At 40.1% G+C, this 21,244-nt stretch overlaps 2 protein-coding genes across 10 annotated transcripts in view; both read right to left on the reverse strand.

Annotated features, from left to right (window-relative positions):
- ENTREP2 (endosomal transmembrane epsin interactor 2) overlaps nucleotides 1-21,244 on the reverse strand; it is a 564,821-nt gene that overhangs the window by 137,452 nt on the left and 406,125 nt on the right. The gene's annotated exons all lie outside the window — the stretch shown is intronic.
- NSMCE3 (NSE3 homolog, SMC5-SMC6 complex component) lies at nucleotides 14,291-15,981 on the reverse strand. The gene has a single exon (XM_008963438.5). It carries the CDS (start codon nucleotides 15,844-15,846, stop codon nucleotides 14,932-14,934), a length of 915 nt encoding a protein of 304 aa, XP_008961686.2. The 5' UTR covers nucleotides 15,847-15,981; the 3' UTR covers nucleotides 14,291-14,931.

A 21,244-nucleotide genomic window follows, 5' to 3' on the forward strand; every position in this document is an offset into this window, starting at 1 on the left:
TTTTTTCTTTATGAATAAGAATACATATAGAGACACAGACTTTTCCTCATCAACTGTTTTGTTACCCTGAGGTATAGTTCATATATGAAAAGCAGGATATATACTTGACTCTTTCTGTTCATTTTCCAGGCTTTAAAATAATTTAAAATTTTGCAAAATAAACTCAAGGAAGTCTGTATGCTTAATTAGCACTCCTTCTGCACCTATGTAAATAATTAGGCCAAATCTAATGAAGAAAGACCCTTTTTGTGATGGAGAATAACCTTTAAGATTAATCTGATCAAGAGGCGGGGAGACTGGCATTAAAACTTGTTAAAGAGCAAAAAAAAAAAAAAAAAAAAAAAAAAAAAATTCACTGGATATTCTGTCTAATGCACACTTCAGGGTTATTTCTGCCTTTCAATGTCTTTATGCTATTTCAAAACTCTGCATAAAACTGATAAAACTGATAGTTTATCAACTGATAGTTGTATAAAACTGATAGTAGTGCAAATGATTCTTGACGATACAAATGTAAAGGAATTTTGTCCAGTAGAACGTAACTGATTATTGCCCCACTGATATTGACCACTTTTACATTTATTTGTAAATTTATTTCAGCATTCCTGATTGCTTATATGTGTGCAGTGTTTGAATTAGCCTTTGAACTGCTTGTAATATCTTACTGATTTCCTCATTAAATAATGAGTTAGACATAGTCTTTGACACATGTCTATTTTCTTAAAAAGCTGATTCCCGGCCAGGCGCAGTGGCTCATGCCTGTAATCCCAGCACTTTGGGAGGCCAAGGTGGGTGGATCATGAGATCAGGAGTTCGAGACCAGCCTGACCAACATGGTGAAAACCCATCTCTACTAAAAATATAAAAATTAGCCGGGCATGGTGCTGCGCGCCTGTAATCCCAGCTACTCAGGAGCCTGAGGCAGGAGAATTGCTTGAACCCAGGAGGTGGAGGTTGCAGTGAGCCGAGATCTCCAGCCTGGGTAAGAAAGCGAGACTCCGTCAAAACAAACAAACAAACAAAAAAAACCTGGTTCCCTAGCATCCTCCAAAATTAACAATATCATGAAATAGTATTTTGTCTGTTTGGTGGAGAGGGGAGTGAGTTTGAGTCATTATGAGCCAAGAACTTAAACACATTTGGTAGTTTTAATCATCTGCATCATTAGACAGAGTCCACTCAAGTTGACACCTGGGTCCTTTCAACACAACTCCAGTAGACCTTGACAGCTATCTGGCTTTCTGTATGAGAAGACAGTACAGGATCATCTTATAGTTTTCTACCCAAGAGACCTATAATCAGCCATTTCTCCAGTAAGTCTAGGTTCCATTCAAGGAGAATGGTATTCAGATACCATAATTTTTGTGCTACGGGTGCTCTTTGCTACTTGGAGCTTCATTGTTTTCAGTTGTCAGACATATGAGTTCACAATTATGTTTCTGATTTAAATTCAACACTACTAAGTTTTCACAATGAGATACCATCTCACACCAGGCTATTACTAAAAAGTAAAAAATAACATGTTAGCAAGGATGTGGAGAAAAGGGAACACTTATACACTGTTGGTGGAAATGTAAATTAGTTCAGCCACTGTGGAAAGCAATGTGGAGATTTCTCAAATAACTAAAAGTAGAACGACCATTCGACCCAGCAATCCCATTACTAGGTATATACCCAAAGGAAAATACATTGTTTTGCCAAAAAATAAAAAAACCCACCTTCACCCATATGTTCACCACAGCATTATTCACAATAGCAAAGTCATAGAACCAACCCAGGTGCCCATCAATAGTGGATTGGATAAGGAAAATTCCATGGTACATATACACCATGGAATACTACACAACCATAAAAAAGAACACAATCATGGCCGGGCGCGGTGGCTCATGCCTGTAATCCCAGCACTTTGGGGGGTCGAGGCGGGCGGATCAAAAGGTCAGGAGATTGAGACCATCCTGGCTAACACAGTGAAACCCTGTCTCTACTAAAAATACAAAAAGTTAGCCAGGCATGGTGGCGGGCGCCTGTAGTACCAGCTACTCGGGATGCTGAGGCAGGAGAATGGTGTGAACCTGGGAGGCGGAGCTTGCAGTGAGCCGAGATCACGCTACTGCACTCCAGCCTGGGCGACAGAGCGAGAGTCCGTCTCAAAAAAAAAAAAAAGGAACACAGTCATGTTCTTTGTAGCAACATGGATGTAGCTGGAGTCCATATTATATGAATTAACACAAACAAAACCAAATACTATATATTCTCACTTATAGGGTAGGAGCTAAACTTTGGGTACACACAGACACAAAGATGGGGACAACAGGCACTGAGGACTCCAACCGGAGGTTGGGGGGAAGAGCTGAAAAACCACCTATTGGGGTACTGTGCTCACTAACTGGGTGATGGGATTATGAGAAGCCTAAACTTCAGCATCATGCAACACACCCAGGTAACAAACCTGCACATGTACCTCCTGAATCTAAAATTTAAAATAAATATAGTCATACATAACAAAAAAACCGCAAACAAAACTATAAGGTTTTTATGTAACCATATTAATTTTACATCTGTATCTCCTTTCAACCATGCCAAAAACTATTTCTCAACATAATTAATCTGTTGGATTTAATTTCACAATATCCACACAACAGTCTCAAAATAACACCAATACAACTGCCGAAAAAAATGACTGAAAATAGTTTAAGATTTATATTTCTTTTTATTCTTACATTACATTCTACCAGAAATAGTCAAATTACGGTGTTTTAAACTCACATGGTTCCTTTATATGTGGTTACGCTACTGATCAGGAACCCAGGTTCATTCCTTTTATTTCATTTTTTCTTGTTTAAGAATTGTTTCTAAAACTGAGTTTCATTTCTAATTACATAAAATGATTCCAAAGTCAGGTCCATAAATGAAGTTTCACATAAGTCTGGCATTTATTCTGTTCCTCCACTCTATTTCCTCCCATTTATTAATAGGCAAGCATTTATTTTTTAATTTTATATTTTATCCTCCCATCATTTTTTAGTAAAAGTATATAATAGTAGCATAATACACACATTTTCTTTACTTACTTTTTTTGCACTTAATATAGTGAAGATCACTCGAAATAAGAACACACAAATAACCCTATTCCCTTCTACAACTGCCTAATACTTCATGGCACAGATGAATCACAATTTATTTTTTTATTATTTATTTATTTATCTATCTTGAGATGGAGTTTCACTCTTGTTGCGCAGGCTGGAGTGCAATGCAGCGATCTCGACTCACCGCACCCTCCTCCTCCCAGGTTCAAGCGATTCTCCTGCCTCAGCCTCTCGAGTAGCTGGGATTACAGGCATGCGCCACCACACCGGGGTAATTTTGTATTTTTAGTAGAGACGGGGTTTCTCCATGTTGGTCAGGCTGGTCTGGAACACCTGACCTCAGGTGGTCCACCCGCCTCGGCCTCCCAAAGTGCTGGGATTACAGGCGTGAGCCACTGCGCCAGGCCAAATCACAATGTATTAAGCCAGATCCCTACTGATGAACATTTGGGTTATTTTTAGTCCTTTGCTATTTATTATAAGTAGTGTTGCAACGAACTGCCTTGTTCATATATCTTTTTATAGGTTTCCCAGCATGGCCTTGGGGTATATTCTTGGAAGTGGCATTGCTGGATCAAGGGATAAATGTTTGTTTAATTTGCTAGACATTACCACATTCCTCATCATACGACTGGTACTATTTTTCATTCCCACTAACAATGTATGAGAAGGATAAGATCTTTCTCTTTCTGTTAATACCTTAAAAATGTAAGCTAAATTAAATTTAGGAAAATAACTGGTATTACCATTCTCTACCATAACTATGATGTATACCCCTCAGCTGTAGTTAAATTTATTTTCCTTAAAAATGTACATGGGAGACAGAATTCATAAGAGGATTTAGGAACTATTTCAAGTTCATAATGTTAGCAGTATCTCAGCAATGGTTTTAATAACTGCAGAGTCTTACAGCATCCCTTGGGAAAGTCAGGTCACATAGAAAGGGCCAACTTTGCTGGGTGCGGTGGCTCACACCTGTAATCCCAGCACTTTGGGAGGCTGAGGCGGGTGAATCATGAGGTCAGGAGATCGAGACCATCCTGGCTAACACGGTGAAACCCCTGTCTCTACTAAAAATACAAAAAATTAGCCGGGCGTGCTGGCACGCGCCTGTAATCCCAGCTACTCAGGAGGCTGAGGCAGAAGAATCGCTTGAACTCTGGAGATGGAGGTTGCAGTGAGCCGAGATTGCACCACTGCACTCTAGCCTGGGTGACAGAGCAAGGCTCAGTCTCAAAAAAAAAAAAAAAAAAAAAAAAAAAGAAAGAAAGAAAGAAAAAAGAAAGGGCCAACTTAAATTTTTCATATTAGAAGTTACAGCAGTCCCATATCATTCAAATGATGTGTAAATAAACTGGCCTGCAAAGCTTTGAAATTGAGGTCAAAAAATAGTTGCTGAAAACATCACGAAAGCAAACCTACACAGAAGCCAATAAGAGACTACCCTGAGACTTAGTAAGTGCTGAACAACACAGATGCTACGAAAATCAAGGAGGTAAGAGACAATAAGATCTTTTTGCCTGTTTATTGTTTTTTTTAATTGTGGTAAAATATCCATAATAAAAACGTACTTGCATTTTCTAATTTGTTTTTTAAACTGTGGTAAAATATTCATAACATGAAGTTTACCTTTATTCCCATTTTTACGTGTGCAGTTTAATGACATTAAGTATGTTCACACTGTTGTGGAATGATCATCACTATCCATTTCCAGAGAATGTTTTGTCTTCTCAAACTGAAACTCCATACCCATTAAACAATCATTCCTTATCCTCCCTCCTCCTAGCCCCTAGCAATCACCACCATTCTACTTTCTGTCTCTTGAAATTTGATTACTCTAGATATGTTACATACGGGAAATCATACAGTACTCTTCCTTTGGTGACTGGCTGATTTCACTTATAGCATAATGTCTTCAAGGTTCATCCATATTGTAGCATGTGTCAGAATTTCCTTCCTTTTCAAGGCTATTCGAATAATATTCCATTGTTCCAGAAATTGGTCCTGCCAATGAAACAACTTTTCTGAGTGGGCAAGAACTTTGAATCAACTATTTCATAACTCTAGAAGCTGGCTGAACACTTGTGGCATCCAGAGGGATAATCTGATAAAGAAAGAGGTTGGCATTCAAGGAAATCTCCATCAGGTCATTGGCTGACCATGGATATAATGGAATAGAGACTTTAGTGATCACACACAATAAGGAATAAAATCTGCTCAAAATTAGTTTGGAAAAGTCACTAAAGAAATGGATGGCTATAGCTCTCAAAAAGCAGTTATCAGGCATCATTGAGGAGGGAAGATAATCTGATTTCAGAGTCACCACATTACAATATTCAAAATGTCCAATTCTCAAGTATTTCCTTCTTGACCAATCTCTAGCACTTGAACAAAATATTAACATAGATTCTAACAGCTCAAGGCCACATCCCTAGGATGGCTCTAGCTCCCCCTAAAGTGCCTGCCTGAGAAAATTCAAGGCTGCCAAAAGAGTTTACTGTTAGTTCCAGCCGACACTTGAAGACACCCTGTGTCCCAGCATCTGTGGGAGGGTAGGAGCCTAACTTTGATAAGCACTAGCTAACAATCCCAGATGGGTTTCACACAGGCCAATCTCTACTTTCCACTTTTGGTAATTTTTCACTTCCTTGACTTTACTAACCACCCCCTACACCCTGCTCACCCTCCCTCCTGATTCTTCATTCTTCCTTTAAAACACCTAGTGAGGCCTGGCACAGCGGCTCACACCTACAATCCCAGCACTTCAGAAGGCCAAGGCAGGCAGATCACTTGAGCCCAGGAGTTAGATACCAGCCTGAGCAACATGGTGAAATCCCATTTACATACATATATATATATATATATATATATATATATATATATATATATATATGAAGAAAAAATGCAATTATTAAAAAATCAAAACAAAAGCCCAGAAACCTCTGTACAAATTGAAGTTGAGTTCAGTTAACACCGGGCTCTTTTCCATAGTGTAATAGTTTATTACTCTTTAAAATCTGCCCTTTCCGTTTTAACTGGTGTCCAGCTTTGTGTATCTCTGGCAGAAACACATGAATTAACAAAAGTGATTCAAGACAAAATAGAAATTCTCAATATCTGTATAACAAGGAAAGAGACTGAATCAGGAATCAAAAATCCTCCCAACAAAGAAACGTCTGGGCCTATTTGGGGTCTCCGGTGAATACTCTCAAACATCTAAGGAATTAACACCAGTCTTATGCAAACTCTCTCAAAAACTGAAGGAGAGGGAGCACTTCCTAACTCATTTCATGAGGCAGGATTACCCTGGTACCGAAGTCAGACAAAGACACTACAAGAAAAGTAAACCATAGACTAACATCACTTATGAATATACACAGAAAATCCTCAATACATTTCAGAAGATTAAATCATACAAAGTACCTACTCTAACCAAAATAAAGTGAAGTTAAAAATCAGTAACAGAAAGAAAACTGGAAGGAAACAGAAGTAAATTGGATTCTACTCCGTGACCAAGTGGGATTTACTTCAGGAATGCAAGTCGATCAATGTAATACACAACATCAGTACATTGAAGAAGAAAAAAAAGCACATCATCATCTCAACACAGAAAAACCATTTGACCCAATTTGAGAATTCTTATCTTTCAGAGACACGTGCCAAAATATTTACAGGTAAAATCATATATGGCATTTGCTTCTAAGTAATCTGGACTAGGGGAGGAATACAAAGTAGTTGAACTGGGTGGGGATACAGACGAAATAAGATTATCCACATATTGAATCTTGTACCTCATCTTTCTATTTTCACATGTTTGAAATTTTCTAAAATAAAAAATTTAAAAACAGATGAAAAGACATTTTAAGAGGATACTTTTAAAATAAGGCAGGAAGGAAACTGGAAATATGTTAATATAATACTAAAAAGCATTATTAGGAATAAAGACAGTCTAAAAGCAACAATTCCCCAGGAGGAGATAATGATGCTAAACCTGTTTCGCCTTTACAAATACAGCCTGAAAATATATAAAATAAAAAACAAGACTTAACAAAATCATAATGAGAGATCTTTCCCATTGCTTAGAAATAGATTAGGCAATAAAAATAGACTATATAATATTTGAACAACACAATTAACAAGCTTTAGGTAATAAACATACTGTGAACATATCAAAAACACATACACAGCTGCTTGGGAGGCTAGCGGGGGAGGACTGCTTGTGGTAAGGAGCTCAAGACCAGCCTGAGATACATGGCAAGATCCCATCTCTAAAAAAATAGTTTTAAAAATTAGCTAGGCATGGTGGTGCTCGCCTGTAATCCCAGCTGATCAGGAGGCTGAGGAAGGAGGATCGCTTGAACCCAAGAGTTGGAGGCTGCTGTGAGCTATGATTGTGCCACTGCATTCTAGCCTGGGCAACAAGCAAGATCCTATCTCTAAAAAGTTTTTTAAAAATTAGCCAGGCATGGTGGCGCTTGACTGTAGTCTGAGCTAATTAGGAGGCTGTAGCAGGAGGCTCACTTGAGCCTGCTTCTACTGCACTCTAGCCTGGGCAACAAGCAAACTTCTATCTCTAAAAAGGAAAAGACAAAAAGAAAACATACTGAATTCACTTCTTTTTTAAAGGACACTTGGAACATACAAAAAACTAACCACATATTAGGCCAAAGAGCATGTTAAAATATTTTAAAAACTGATTTTATACGCAACATTTTATCTCACTCAAAGCAATTTTTTAAAAAATCAAAGACCAACAACAAAAAGCATAGTTCAAATCCAAGTATTTGAAAATTTAAAAAGATCACTCACTTGCAATTAGAATCAAAGACAAATCAAAACAGATATTAGGAAATATTTAGCATTGAATATAACAAAAATACATCTGAGAATTTATCAAATATGAGCAATATTGTAAAGATAAATATATTGCCTTAAATGAATTAGAAATGAAAATCAATTGACTAAGTATCTACTCCAGAAATAAAAAAAAAAGAACCACTAAGTAAACCCAAAGAAAGTAAAAAGAAACATAAAGTAATTAAATCAAAAAGGGAAACAATAAAAAAGATCAATACAACAAAAGTTTCTTGAAAATACTGATAAAATAAATAAATTCCCAGCACAAATGGCTCCAGAAAAAAAAAAAAAAAAGAGCAAAGGCAAAAAATAGATATGGGAGTACAAAAAGAAAGAGAATCTATAAGTAAAGATGCATGGTGTTATCCATGGTTCCTGTTTCCTAACTCCCATAATCTTCGTTATACTGTTGGGGTTCTTTAGGCCTCAGGCAACAGAATCTCTCTCTCTGACCTTCTCCTGTCTTTCTTTCATCTGCCCCAGTCAAGCCTCTGATTGTGGGTCAAAAGACCCTCATTTCAGAAAAGAGTCCTGCCCCAAACCCTAGAGGAAGGAACGCTACACAGAGAGGCCAAGAAAACTCTGAGCAGACAGGCCTTGCTGGCTTTAGCTCATGTGTGTTTTTGTCCAATCACATTTCTGCACAGTTGTCAATCATGCCTATGTAATGAAGCTTCCATAAAAACCCAAAAGGACAGGGTTCAGAGAGCTTCCAGACTGCTGAACATGCAGTGGTTCCGGTAGGGTGGCGTGCCCAGGGAGGGCACGGAAGCTCCACACAGCTTCCCCATACCTTGCCCTATGCATCTCTTCATCTGTGTCTTTTGCAATACCCTTTAAAATAAACCGGTAAACATAAGTGTTTCCCTCAGTTGTGTGGACTTCTCTTGCAAATTATTTGAACCCAAAGAGGACATCATCAGAACCCCAACTTGAAGACCATTGGTCAAAAGTTCCAGAGGCCTGGACTTGTGACTAGTGTCCTGAGGGTGGGCAGTCTTGGGGACTAAGCCCTCATCCTGTGGGATCTGACACCATCTCCAGGTAGATAGTGTTGGAACTGAATTGGAGGACACCCAGCTGGTATCTGCTGCTTCCTCCGTAGGGGAAACCCCCTACACATTTGATCACAGAAGTCTTCCTCTGTGTTGATGACTGTTGTGGTGTGAGAGCAGAGGAAAAACGAAGTTTGAGAGTTTTTTCTCTAAAAAAGATGTAAAAGAATTATTTTTAAATCAAAGGACAATACTAAGAAATGCTTTCTACTAATTATATCAGAAAATATATGAAAACATCTTCTAGAAAATACAAGTGACCAAAACCAATTTCAAAAGAAGAGAAAACCTGAACATAATCTTGAGAAAAATATCAGTAAAAATCTACCCACAAAAAACACCAGGCCCACAGCCCTTCACATGTATATTTGTTCCAAACTTTCGAAAACATCTAATCTTCCGATAACAGGACAAAAGGCAAGCTTCCCAATGCATTTATAAGACCAAAAGGTTTTCTATTTCCTGAACAATTCAGTGCAATAGCTGTTAAGTGGGACAGAACAAGTTCCATGTCCTGGGAGAGGCCAAGGTCACCTGAGTGGGGTTAGAGCTCTAGCAATGGGTGGAGGGTGACTGCACAGAAAAGCCAGTTATGTGGGACATTGGAGCCCACGTGGGAAGCTAAGCGCACCCATGTGGATGGTGTGGCAGAGAGGATAGTGGATTGGTTATTTATAAGAGGAATTAATCAAATAAGTAAATATGGTAAAGATAATAGGTGCTAAGTTTCTCAAACCAGAATACACACAGCAGTGCTGTATTGCAAATGGCAGTATCAGTGTAATCTCATAGTCTTCAGTGCTGTGTAGATGACTGATAGATAAATATCCTATAACTTCATCACCTAGAGGGCTGGAAGCAATGATATTTCCCATAGGCATGAGCAAACCTAGCAACCTTGTTTCTGAATTCCATTCTCCACCAAAAGAAACCGGAGCTCTTTAGGAAAAGGATTAATTCCAGGCCTAGGGCAGGGAGAGTTAAAGTCTGAACTCCTGGGTGGGCGCGGTGGCTCACGCCTACAATCCCAGCACTTTGGGAGGCCGAAGTGGATCACGAGGTCAGGAGATTGAGACCATCCTGGCTAACACGGTGAAATCCCCGTCTCTACTAAAAACACAAAAAATTAGCTGGGCATGGTGGCGGGTGCCTGTAGTCCCAGCTACTCCGGAGGCTGAGGCAGGAGAATCGCTTGAACCCAGGAGGCGGAGATTGCAGTGAGCCGAGATTGCACCAATCCACTACAGCCTGGGCGACAGAGCGAGACTCCGTCTCAAAAAAAAAAAAAAAAAAAAAAGACAGAACTCCCTCTCTTTTTGTGCCAACAAGCAAGGAAATGCTCAATAAATGATGTTTGGGGCATGTTAAAGATGCAAAAGCCAGCTTTAAGGGGCTCCCACTGGCCAAATCAGGGACAATTTGAGTATTGAAATATGTAATGATAATAAAAGATTAGATAATAAGTTAATGATAATAAGAGACCCATGGGTCTATACAAAGTCTCAAAGTGTCTCCACACAAGTTATTTGTTTACCTTAAAGGAGAAAACTCTGCAGTGGAGGCACATGACAGAAATCCACCTTAACCAAAGTGATCAAGGTTTCAAAATAACAGGACAAATTGAAATTTTGTGCCACCTGATAGGATCCAAAAATAACACAGCATTGCTTCTGTGATATTCTTCCCAAAGATGCATAATTCAAATCCAATCATGAAGAAACAGCAGACAAACCCCAGCTGAAGGATGTTCTACAGAAAACAGGCCCGTATTCTTCAAGTGAAGGTCATGATGGTCAAGGAAAGACTTAGGAACTACTGGCAATAGGAAGGAGACTAAAGAAACATAACTAAATAGTTCAGGGAACAAATTATTTTGCACTGGGCTTGCAACTTTTCTGTAAATTTGAGGTTATCTCTAAGTAAATTAGCATAACCTCAAAAATAATGATAATATAGGGAAATTAAAGACTAACCCCCCCCTTATGTCAAAAGATGCAAAATTATACATTTTGAGCTATATGTATTTAAAAATTTTATCAACTGTTTGTCTCCAAAATGCAAGAATGTTTAGATATCAGAAAACTCTATGTGTTATTACACCAAATTATATGCCCCAAAAAACAAATTTACAGAGTAAATAAGACATTTTAATCATATTAGCAGGTGAATAAAGAGCATATATAAATCCAAAGTCATTCATAGTTTTTTTTCTGAACATCTCTAAGCAAGCTAGGACTGAAGGGGTAACTAAATAGCCCAATAAAAGGTATTTATAGGGGAAAAAAACTCTAACAGCAAACATCACACTCTATGGCAAAACTTAAAATTATTTCCTTTAAAATCAAGAATAAGGAATCAGAAACATCCTTAGAGCCTGCTGTAACTGCTTCTTTTCAATAATATATTGCATTTTCAGCCAATGCAAAAAAGACTAAAATAAAAGGCTTTAAGAATTGAAAAAGAAGACAGGCATATGATGCTAAAGAATTATAGGCTGGGCGAGGTGGCTCATGCCTGTAATCCTAGCACTTTAAGAGGCCGAGGTGGGCAGATTACCTAAAGTCAGGAGGTCGAGACCACCCTGGCCAACATGGCAAAACCCCGTCTCTACTAAAAGTACAAAAATTAGCCGGACGTGGTGGCGGGCACCTGTAATCCCAGCTACTCAGGAGGCTGAGGCAGGAGAATCGCTTGAATCCAGGAGGCAGAGATTGCACTGAGCCAAGATTGTGCCAATGCACTCCAGCCTGGGCGACAAGAGCAAGACTCCGTCTCAAAAAGAAAAAAAAGAATTACAGTATGGTATTTGCAAATGGATAGCAAATAAACCAATTCAGTCCTAGCCATAAATTTATCTATACATGGGACATTGCTACAGAATACTGAGTGTCATAAATCAGTGCGGAAAGTATAAATGATGAAAAACTGGTGCTAGGCTATCCATATAGGAAAAATACAAAAACTATTTCCATACCTCACATCATACACAAAAGCAGATTAAAAGCATAAAATGTGAAGATCAAAACTTTGAACACTTAGGGAAAAAAGACAGAAAACATATTTACAATTTTAGGATTAGGGGAATTTTTTAAAGCACTATACACAAATGTAGCTCTTATAAACACTAATGATCGTAACACATTAAGGTCAAATGATCTGTATGACCAAAAGAAGTGAAAATGTGGGAGAAGGTATTTGCACTAGATAGATAGAGCAGACCATGGATTAACATGTAGAACATATAAAGATGTCTTAAAAATCAATAGAAATAGGTCTAAGACATGAAATCTGACACTCAAAAAGGAGTGAGAGCAAAAGATAGGCAGATACTTAACATCACTAGTAAGCAACAGGTATAAGTTAATACCGTAATAAATTATCATTTCACACTGTACCAGAATGGCTGAAAAGATACTGAAAAGGCCAAGTGTTCACAGGGGGTGAAGGTGGAGGGATTGGTAAACAAAAACAAAACAAAACTGTATAAAATGTTGATGGGAGTGTAACTTGACACAAGCTCAAGAGCAGCTTGGCGATAGTCCTTGATTGCTCCGTTTGTTTCTGGCTGGAGAAACTCACACATGTGCCTAAAGAAGTACTGTACAATGCCTGCAAATCTCAAAGAACTGGAAAGACCTTAAATGTCCAGACATTAAGGAATGGATAGTTATTTTTCCCCCATAAAAGAACAATTAAAATGAGTGAATCAGGTCTACATATATCCACATGGCTGAATCTCAAATACATAATGGTGAGTGAGTACAGCAAGTTGCATAAGGACACACATAACACCGCTTATATAAATCATGAAAGCCCACAAAATAAAACTCTATATTGGTTATGTATATATACATGTATAGTAAAATTATAAAGTCATACAACAGCCCGATAGCCACAGACTTTTGTTACCTCTGGGGAGGGTGAGAAGGAAAAGATATAAGGCCTTGATGTGGCCTCTGATGTTTCATATTTTAAAATTTGAAACAAGATTATCGATGGTAAATTGCTAACACCTCTGAGAAAAGCGGGGGGAATTTTGCCTCAGATATAACTGGTGGTGACTGCTGGGTAATAATTTTTATTATACAGGTGAGAATGCGAGTATCAGAGGGCATGAGGAGGAGAAAGCTGAGTCAGGGAGGTAAGGGGACCAGGAGGCAGGAAGGAATTTATACACTGAAATAAAATGCAGATCAAGAAGAAATGCCTGTAAGGGCCAAACATATTCCACTGATGAAACAAATGCAAATCCCAATTCAACAGAATGAAATAAAACCCAGTAACCTATCACATTCCTCCATACTCACTATAGACTCTTTTAAATAACATTCAGTCCAGTGTTGATGAAGTTCACTTTTTTCCCCGAGTGAAAAATATTTGCCTTATTTCAAGGTTAATTTGCAGCACCTCCCCCTAAAACAATTAACTTATTTACCCACTGAATAAAACGTGTTGAATCTCTGCATTAAAAACAGCATCTGCTACACGTAACGGAGGAACACAATGGGACTATGAACTCTTCTAGTTCATTTAGTGCATAAAACTATTATATAGCTATTATTTTTCTCATTTTACAGATAAATTGAGATTCAGAGAGCTTAAAACCTACCCCCACAACCACCATGCTGACAAGTTAGCATGAGCCGTAATTCAAATTCAGTTTGCCAGACAGCCCCAAGACCCATACCCTTTTCCCTATACCTAACTCCCTAAGAGGTAGATCTTATGTCCTGCTCTTCTTATGTTCTATGTGGGCCACACTCACCATACACGTTATATTTCCCCATACAATAGAGTCAGACTAGAGGACTATCTTTTGAACCAGGAACTGCTCTCCTAGGAATGATTTGGAAAAAAGATAAAGAAAAGTTATATTTAAAAAGTGGCAGCTCCAGACCAAGGAGAATAAAAAATAAAAACATTAAAGAATAACAAGTAAAATTCTCCACATCACGGACTAAAACCATTTTACAGGTCAAGAAACATCTGCATACAAACTAAGGAACCTATGTAAATTCATATACTAGTTATGGTGGGGCCAGGATCTCAACCCAGACAGTCCGATTCCCAAACAGGCATGGTTAATGGTTACGCTATTATTTTATAAGCCTTTTTGAGATCCACAGTGAGAAATATATTTCACCTCATGATCCTGATTTTGTTTCACACAAAAGTGAAACAACTTCTACAAAACAGCATTGACCTTAATAGGTAGCAAAAACTTTAAGATGTTGACTTCCAGTCATGAAATTCTCTCATGGCCCACGATTTAAAAAACACACAATGCTTAAGTGCTTCAAAAATACAGTATTTATTGTAATAACTACAGTAGCAAGAAGAAAAAAACGAAGTGGAACTACGTGTTTAGCAGCAGAGCTGAATAATTATGAATATAAACAATTGCTATTTGGAGAAAATACATTACACTCATTGCTTGGAACCACGAATAATACTTATATATGTAGGAAATATAGAAAAATAAAATAGGTTAACACAATAAGGATATAGGCAATTATGTTTTTTTAATTTTATAAAAACTTTTATTTTTCCTTACAAACCGGGGTAGTTAGGAGGCCTGATAATAGCTACTTTTTTATTTTCTTGGCACCAAAGCAACTTACTTATGCGTTCCTTCTTGCATTATCTGTTCTAGATCATAGTCAAGTTTTCCAATTCGTTTTACTAAGCTAGCAAAATTTTTTATACCAAAAAGAGTAAAATCAAAACAAATGCTCCTTTGTTTATAGATGAAAATCTGGAGTAAAATAACACAACATTAAAAAAACAAAACTTTGCAAACACATCCTAAAGCTACACACATTGAAGCGTTTACAGCAATATGCTCCCTGGGTTCGTTCTCCCTTCCCCCAATCCTCTGCACTGTGCCTTTGGGTCTCAGACCCTTGTCTCGGGGGTCCCTCTGAATCCACCTTTCAAGAGGATGGAGCTGGGCCACTAGGCTGAGGTCTGGCCCTGTTCTCCTCATCTGCCAAAGCCTCACAGTACTGCGCTGGCCAGTCCTTGGGGTCTTGATTATGGACCTTGGCCACAAACTTAAGAACTTTCATCTTGCTGGTTTCCAGGTTGGTTCGCGGGCCCCACTGGAATTCGTAGTCGACGGGGTCGGTGTGGGGTATCCGCCGGTATTCCAGGTAACGCTGTCGCACAAAGTCCTCAGTAATGAGTTTCTTTGGATCTCCGAAAATTAAATGCTTCTTGGTGGGGTAGACCCCTAAGCGCCGCAGAAAGTCCCAGACTTCAGTTTCCTTGATGGTGTTGCCCTTCATAAAGATGAGCCCTAAGACGATCATCAGGAGGCCCGTAGTGGGCGTGCCTTGGTCACCCCTCATCTCGGCATCCTCCTCCACAGGCTCCAGGGTGTTGATGAGGATATAAGTGTTGCTCTTGGGTTCAAGTTCCACCAGCTTATACCCGAAGACGTACTGGAGGCGCTCGGCGGCCCGTTTGAAGAGGTCGGGGAAGATGTCCTTGTAGTCCCCGATGACGTGCTTCAGTATGTCGGCCCGCTTGATCGGAATCTTCTTCTGGTCTTTAATCAACAAGAACTGCACCAGCTCGGACACTTTCAGCTCCAGCTGCTTCTGGCTCCTGGGCCCCACGGCGGGGGCGGCCTGGGCCCGGCGGGCGCCCTGAGGCGAGGGGCCCTGCGACCCCTGCGAGCCGCCCGGCCCGCGGGACGTGCTCGGGGCCTCCTCGGCAAAGCCGTCTCTGAGAACCCGGGCGTCTTCGCCGGCCCGCGAAGCCCCGGGGTTTCCGCCATGGCTCCAGTCTCTGTCCCTCTCGGCCTGGCCGCTAGAGCGGCCCCGGTTCCTCGGTTTTTGCAACATGTCCGCAGCGGCAAGTGCCGGCGCACAGTCCGGTAGGCAAGCAGCCGCGGCGGGGATTGTGTGTCGGCGACCCGCTAACGCCGGTGCCTGGAGGCGCGCGCAGTGTCGGCTGAGACTGCGTGCTGCGTCATGAAGCCTGCGCCTTGCGTCAGGGCGGCGCGCCTGCGCGGCTGCGGCGGGTACCAAAAGGAACAGCGTTTTCCGTACAGCCCTGCAGGTCCGGGCGATGATTTTTAGTATAGTGAAGTGGTGTTACCAAACCATGCAAGCAGAGAGCGAGAACCGAAACTCCTAAACAAGTGTGTCGCTAAATTCAGACCACACAGGCTCAGGCAAGTTTTACAGACAGCATCATGAGTTTCTAAATCGGGAGCATTTGTAAACGGAAAGAATTCAGAGGATGAATGTGTGAGAAAAAAAAAAGGTGAAGAGGAAGGGCCGACCGTGGAAGTAAAGTAAAAGCATTTATTTCTACACAAAATGTAGAAGGACATAAAAGACCCAGAGGGCTCTTAGTTTTCGTCCCTCCACCCAATTTCATACCCTCCATCCCACTGCCCCCAGTTACTTTCTCTAATGCCCCATGGAGTCTGTTAAAAACCAAAGTCTGCTGCAGGCTTTCCGCGCAAGCAGGACTTCGGTTTCACTATTTCCGTATTTATATTCTCTGCATTAAACTCCTTCAGCTAGACGACTATGAGAAGACCACACAAAACGTGTCAATATTAGGTAAATGTTTTAGCTTGGTCACATGGGTTTATCTTTTGGAAAACAACTGCTTTCGTCACAGCCACAATTTTAGCAGAAATGGGTAAGAGGAATGCTGCAAACAAACGTGCACTCTCAAGAGATTACCACTTAATTTGGGGCATCACTGATCAAGAATTGCAATAATGTGGAGCTCTTAAATTTCTTAATTCATAATATATTAGCTTTGAGGAAAAAAAAGAGAACACTGGGGTATTTATCTCTCATCTATGATGTGATATACAGTCTCTACTGTATATTTTAATTGTGCAACTCAAGTAGCCAAAATGAGTCATTTCATTAACTCAAACCATCAGCAGTCTGCTGCCATGACTTCTACAGATCTTAGCAAATTTGTTTCTTCTCTATTTACTTGCAAAGAAGAAACTGAATTTCCCTGTGTCTTTTTAAAGCTACCCAGAAAGTGGATAAACTCTTCAAAGAACCAAATTGAGTTCCTCTTTAATGCAAATATATTCAAAGGAAAGCAATTTAGAACACATTATCTGAGTAATAGCATCAAACACAACCTTATTAAAATTTTGTTAAATGTTAGTAGCATAACACTTTTGTTTGTAATTCAGTAGGAAAATGCAATCTGATAATGGCACTGGAACTGCAATAGTAAATGTAAAATCATATTCCATGAACTAATGCAAGTATGCTAAAATCTGGTATGCAATGAGTAATAACTTACTGTTCCACACAAGATACAACTATATCCTCAGGCATCAATTTTAATGACAAAGGCCTACTACGAAAAACAAATATATTATCAAGGCATTCATTTTTTTACAGTGAGAAAATTCATCTGCTTCAGTTTCCTTGCAAATTAAAATCTGGACTTAGGTTCATAGAAGCTTCCTGCCATCTAGAATTCTGCAAAAGGTCCCTACTGCAGGATGTGGATGTTGTATTGAGGGAATAGAGAGACCGTCTCATATTGTTTTATATTGTTTTATACTCAGTACCTGTTTTAAGAAAAAACAACAAGGAAGTAAAACCAAATACAGGCAGCCCGGCGCCAGGCCCAAAACCAGGCCTGGGCCTGCCTGGCCTAAACCCAGTAGTTAAAAATCAACTCATAACTTAGAAACCGATGTTATTCATAGATTCCAGACATTGTATAGAAGAACACTGTATAAAGAACAGAACTGCCCTGTTCTGTTTCTCTCTGACCACCGGTGCACGTAGCCCCTGTCACATACCGCCTGCTTGCTCTGATCAATCACGACCCTTTCATGTAAAATCTTTAGTGTTGTGAGCTCTTAAAAAGGACAGAAATTGTGCATTCGGGGAGCTCGGATTTTAAGGCAGTAGCTTGCCGATGCTCCCAGCTGAATAAAGCCCTTCCTTGTGCAACTCGGTGTCTGAGAGATTTTGTCTGCGGCTCGTCCTGCTACAGTGCCTTGAGTCAAAAAAGTTCAGTGACCGAGATATAAGGGGAAAGTGGAAAATTAGATAAAAGCTATTGTCAACAGTTGGGCTGGTTTTTCAGTGCTCTTTCTTGCTAAGGTATTCATGTACGTTACCAAGCAGCCCACCAGTCAGACTACCCCTGTCACTGAAAATCAGCAGTGTCCTCCAGCAGCACGCTTACCTAGATAGCAGACTGTCATTACTCAAGATAGAGGAGAAGAGATACCAGTTTTTAAGTCTCAAAACATCTCTCTACACTCTTTCCAGAAGAATGCAGGTGAGAAAATGCAGACATAAAATAAGAGTATTAGAATGAAGTTTTAGGCCCTGCATGGAGAAGTCATCCAGACCCACAATTCCACCTTGGATTGATACTGGAAGCCATGGATGTCTGGGGAGAAACTGTGGTGATAACAATACTAACATTAGTAACAATAAATATAACTGACAACAGCCAATGATTATAGTAGTTGCTGCTCCATCTCCATGTCTGCAGTTTTACTTTCTGTGGTTTCAGTTACCTGCAGTCAACCACAGTCCGAAAATATTAAGATATTTTCAAAGAGAAACCACAATATAACTTATTACACTGTATTTGTTCTACTTTATTGTTAGTGTCAACTGAAGGATGACGAGGTTCATAAATTTGGAAAGAGCTTTATTTCTCATAAAGGGTTGCAGTCTGTGGGGCGGCCATTCCAACAGGCTGGGAAGCACAACCTCATACTAGAAGCCAGAAACAGACACTTCAAGGGAGGGCAAAGGGAGCAGGAATCTATGCAGAATGGGGTGGCCAAATATACATATTTAATAAGCTATAGGAGGAGTCATGAACATTTATGCAAGGAGAAATGTGCATATGCACAATTGCACTTCATGTCTCTCCCTGGGACCCATATTCCAAAATTGGCAGTGTTAGCATGATCCAGGGTAGGAGTTTTCAGCCCTCTGACATCAAAAGGTGAAGTAGAGGACATGAAAACCCTGACTGCATGTCTTCCATAGACTGGCCAGAACTACTCCATGGTTGGTGGTCTTTTACCAGGAAGAACTGCTGGTCAGTTGTGCCAAAACTGCAAAAGGGAGGGGCAGCATCAGGTGGTTGGTTTATACCAGTTTATACCAGCAGTGGAGTCTTTTGAAAGGGCTGATTTCCGTTTAGCTCTTAGGGAAGAAAGCCTAATGGCATTTAGAGCGGGTGAGGGTTTCCAAGGTTATTCGGGGTCCCCTTGGCCAAGAGGGGGTCTGTTCAGTCAGCTGGAGGGCTTAAGATTTCATTTTTCTCATCAATTATTGTTAATCTCTACTATGACTAATTTATAAATTAAACTTTTTTTTTTTTTTTTTTTTTTTGAGGTGGAGTTGCGCTCTGTCGCCCAGGCTGGAGTGCAGTGTCACGATCTTGGCTCACTGCAACCTCCGCCTCCTGGGTTCAAGAGATCCTCACATCTCAGCCTCCCGAGTAGCTAGGATTACAGATGTGTACCATCATGTCTGGCTACTTTTTTTGTATTTTTAATAGAGATGGGGTTTCACCATGTTAGCCAGGCTGGTCTCGAACTCCTGACCTCAAGTGATCCATCCACCTCAGCCTCCCAAAGTGTTAGGATTACAGGTGTGAGCCACCGCTCCTGGCGTAAATTAAATTTTATCATAGGTTCGTGTGATGATTAATGTTGAGTGTCAACTTGATTGAAGGAAGCAAAGTATTGTTCCTGGGTGTGTCAGTGAGGGTGTTGCCAGAGGAGATTAACATTTCAGTAAGTGGACCAGGAGAGGCAGACCCACGCTCGATCTGGGTGGGCACCATCTAATCAGCTGCCAGTGCGGCTAGAATAAAAGCAGGCAGAAGAACGTGGAAGGACTTGACTTGCTGAGTCTTCTGGTCTTCATCTTTCTCTCATGCTGGATGCCTCCTTCCCTTGAAAGTCAGACTCCAAGTTCTTCAGCTTTTGGATTCTTGGACTTACACTAGTGGTTTGCCAGGGGTTCAAGGGTCTTCAGCCACAGACTGAAGGCTGCACTATTGGATTCCCTACTTTTGAGGTTTTGGAACTCAGACTGGCTTCCTTGCTCCTCAGCTTGCAGATGGCCTATTGTGGGGCTTCACCTTGTCATCATGTGAGTCAATACTCTAGTAAACTCCCTTTCATATATACATCTATTCTATTAATTCTGTCCCTCTAGAGAACCCTGACTAATACAGTATGTATCTATGCATTGTGGATTTAGGGTTTGGTGCTGTCCACGATTTCAGGTATCCACTGAGGGTCTTGGAACACATCCTCCACAGACAAGGGGGGACTACTATACAAAGTGAATGGTGGGTCAGACCTTATTCCAGGTGGTTTACAGGTATGACTTCATTTAATCCCCACAACAAACCTATCAGGCATGTGCATTTATTATGTTTCTCTTCTCACAAATAAACTGTCACAGGAGAAGATTATTAAGTTTTGAGGCTCTATAGCGAGTAAGTGGTAGGTGTGAGATCTGAACACAGCCAATCTGCCTCCAGAGAGTGGGCTTTTAACTGTATACTGATTCAGAGCAAACACAGACATGGTGTCCTTGAAAAAGTAAGGGCTTTGGGGTCAGATGAACATTAGAAACCTGTACGATACTGGGAAAGCTACTGACACTCCTCCACGTTTAAGTCTCCAAGTCAACAAAATGAGGCCTAAACCTGGCATCAAGGGATTAAGTGAGATAGGTGTACCCAGTACCTAGCACAGTGCCTGGCAGGGTAGTTTGATAACAATTTGCTTCTTTCCAGGGATTTCTGTTAAGGAAGATATGTGAGGACTACACAAAGTTGTACATACTGCAGGGGAGGCAAAACCTTCCCTCCACCCTCGAAGGGCCCCAGCTGGACCTGAGACTTAAACTAATATAAAATAGATTAACAGGAGAAAAGCATTCAAACTTCATTTAAGTTTTACATGACATAGGAGCACTTGTTAGGGAAATGAAGACCGAAAGAGGTGGCAAAACCTAAATGCTTTTATATTTGGTTGAACAAAGAGAGATAATTGTGGGAAAAGTAAATTATGTGGGGAGGATAAAGGGAGATAATTATTTTAACGAAGTTGTTTGTACAGAATTCACTTGGCTTTGACTCCCCATTGAGTAATGTTTCTTTCTTCTTGGTACAGTAAAGCTATTTTTCACATGGGAGTTTTTATCTCCTGTTTTCAGGAAGAAAAGAGGAAATTCAAATGCCCTTCTTGCA

This window comes from Pan paniscus, chromosome 16 (assembly GCF_029289425.2).
Source record: "Pan paniscus chromosome 16, NHGRI_mPanPan1-v2.0_pri, whole genome shotgun sequence".
NCBI classification, from domain to species: Eukaryota; Metazoa; Chordata; class Mammalia; order Primates; family Hominidae; genus Pan; species Pan paniscus.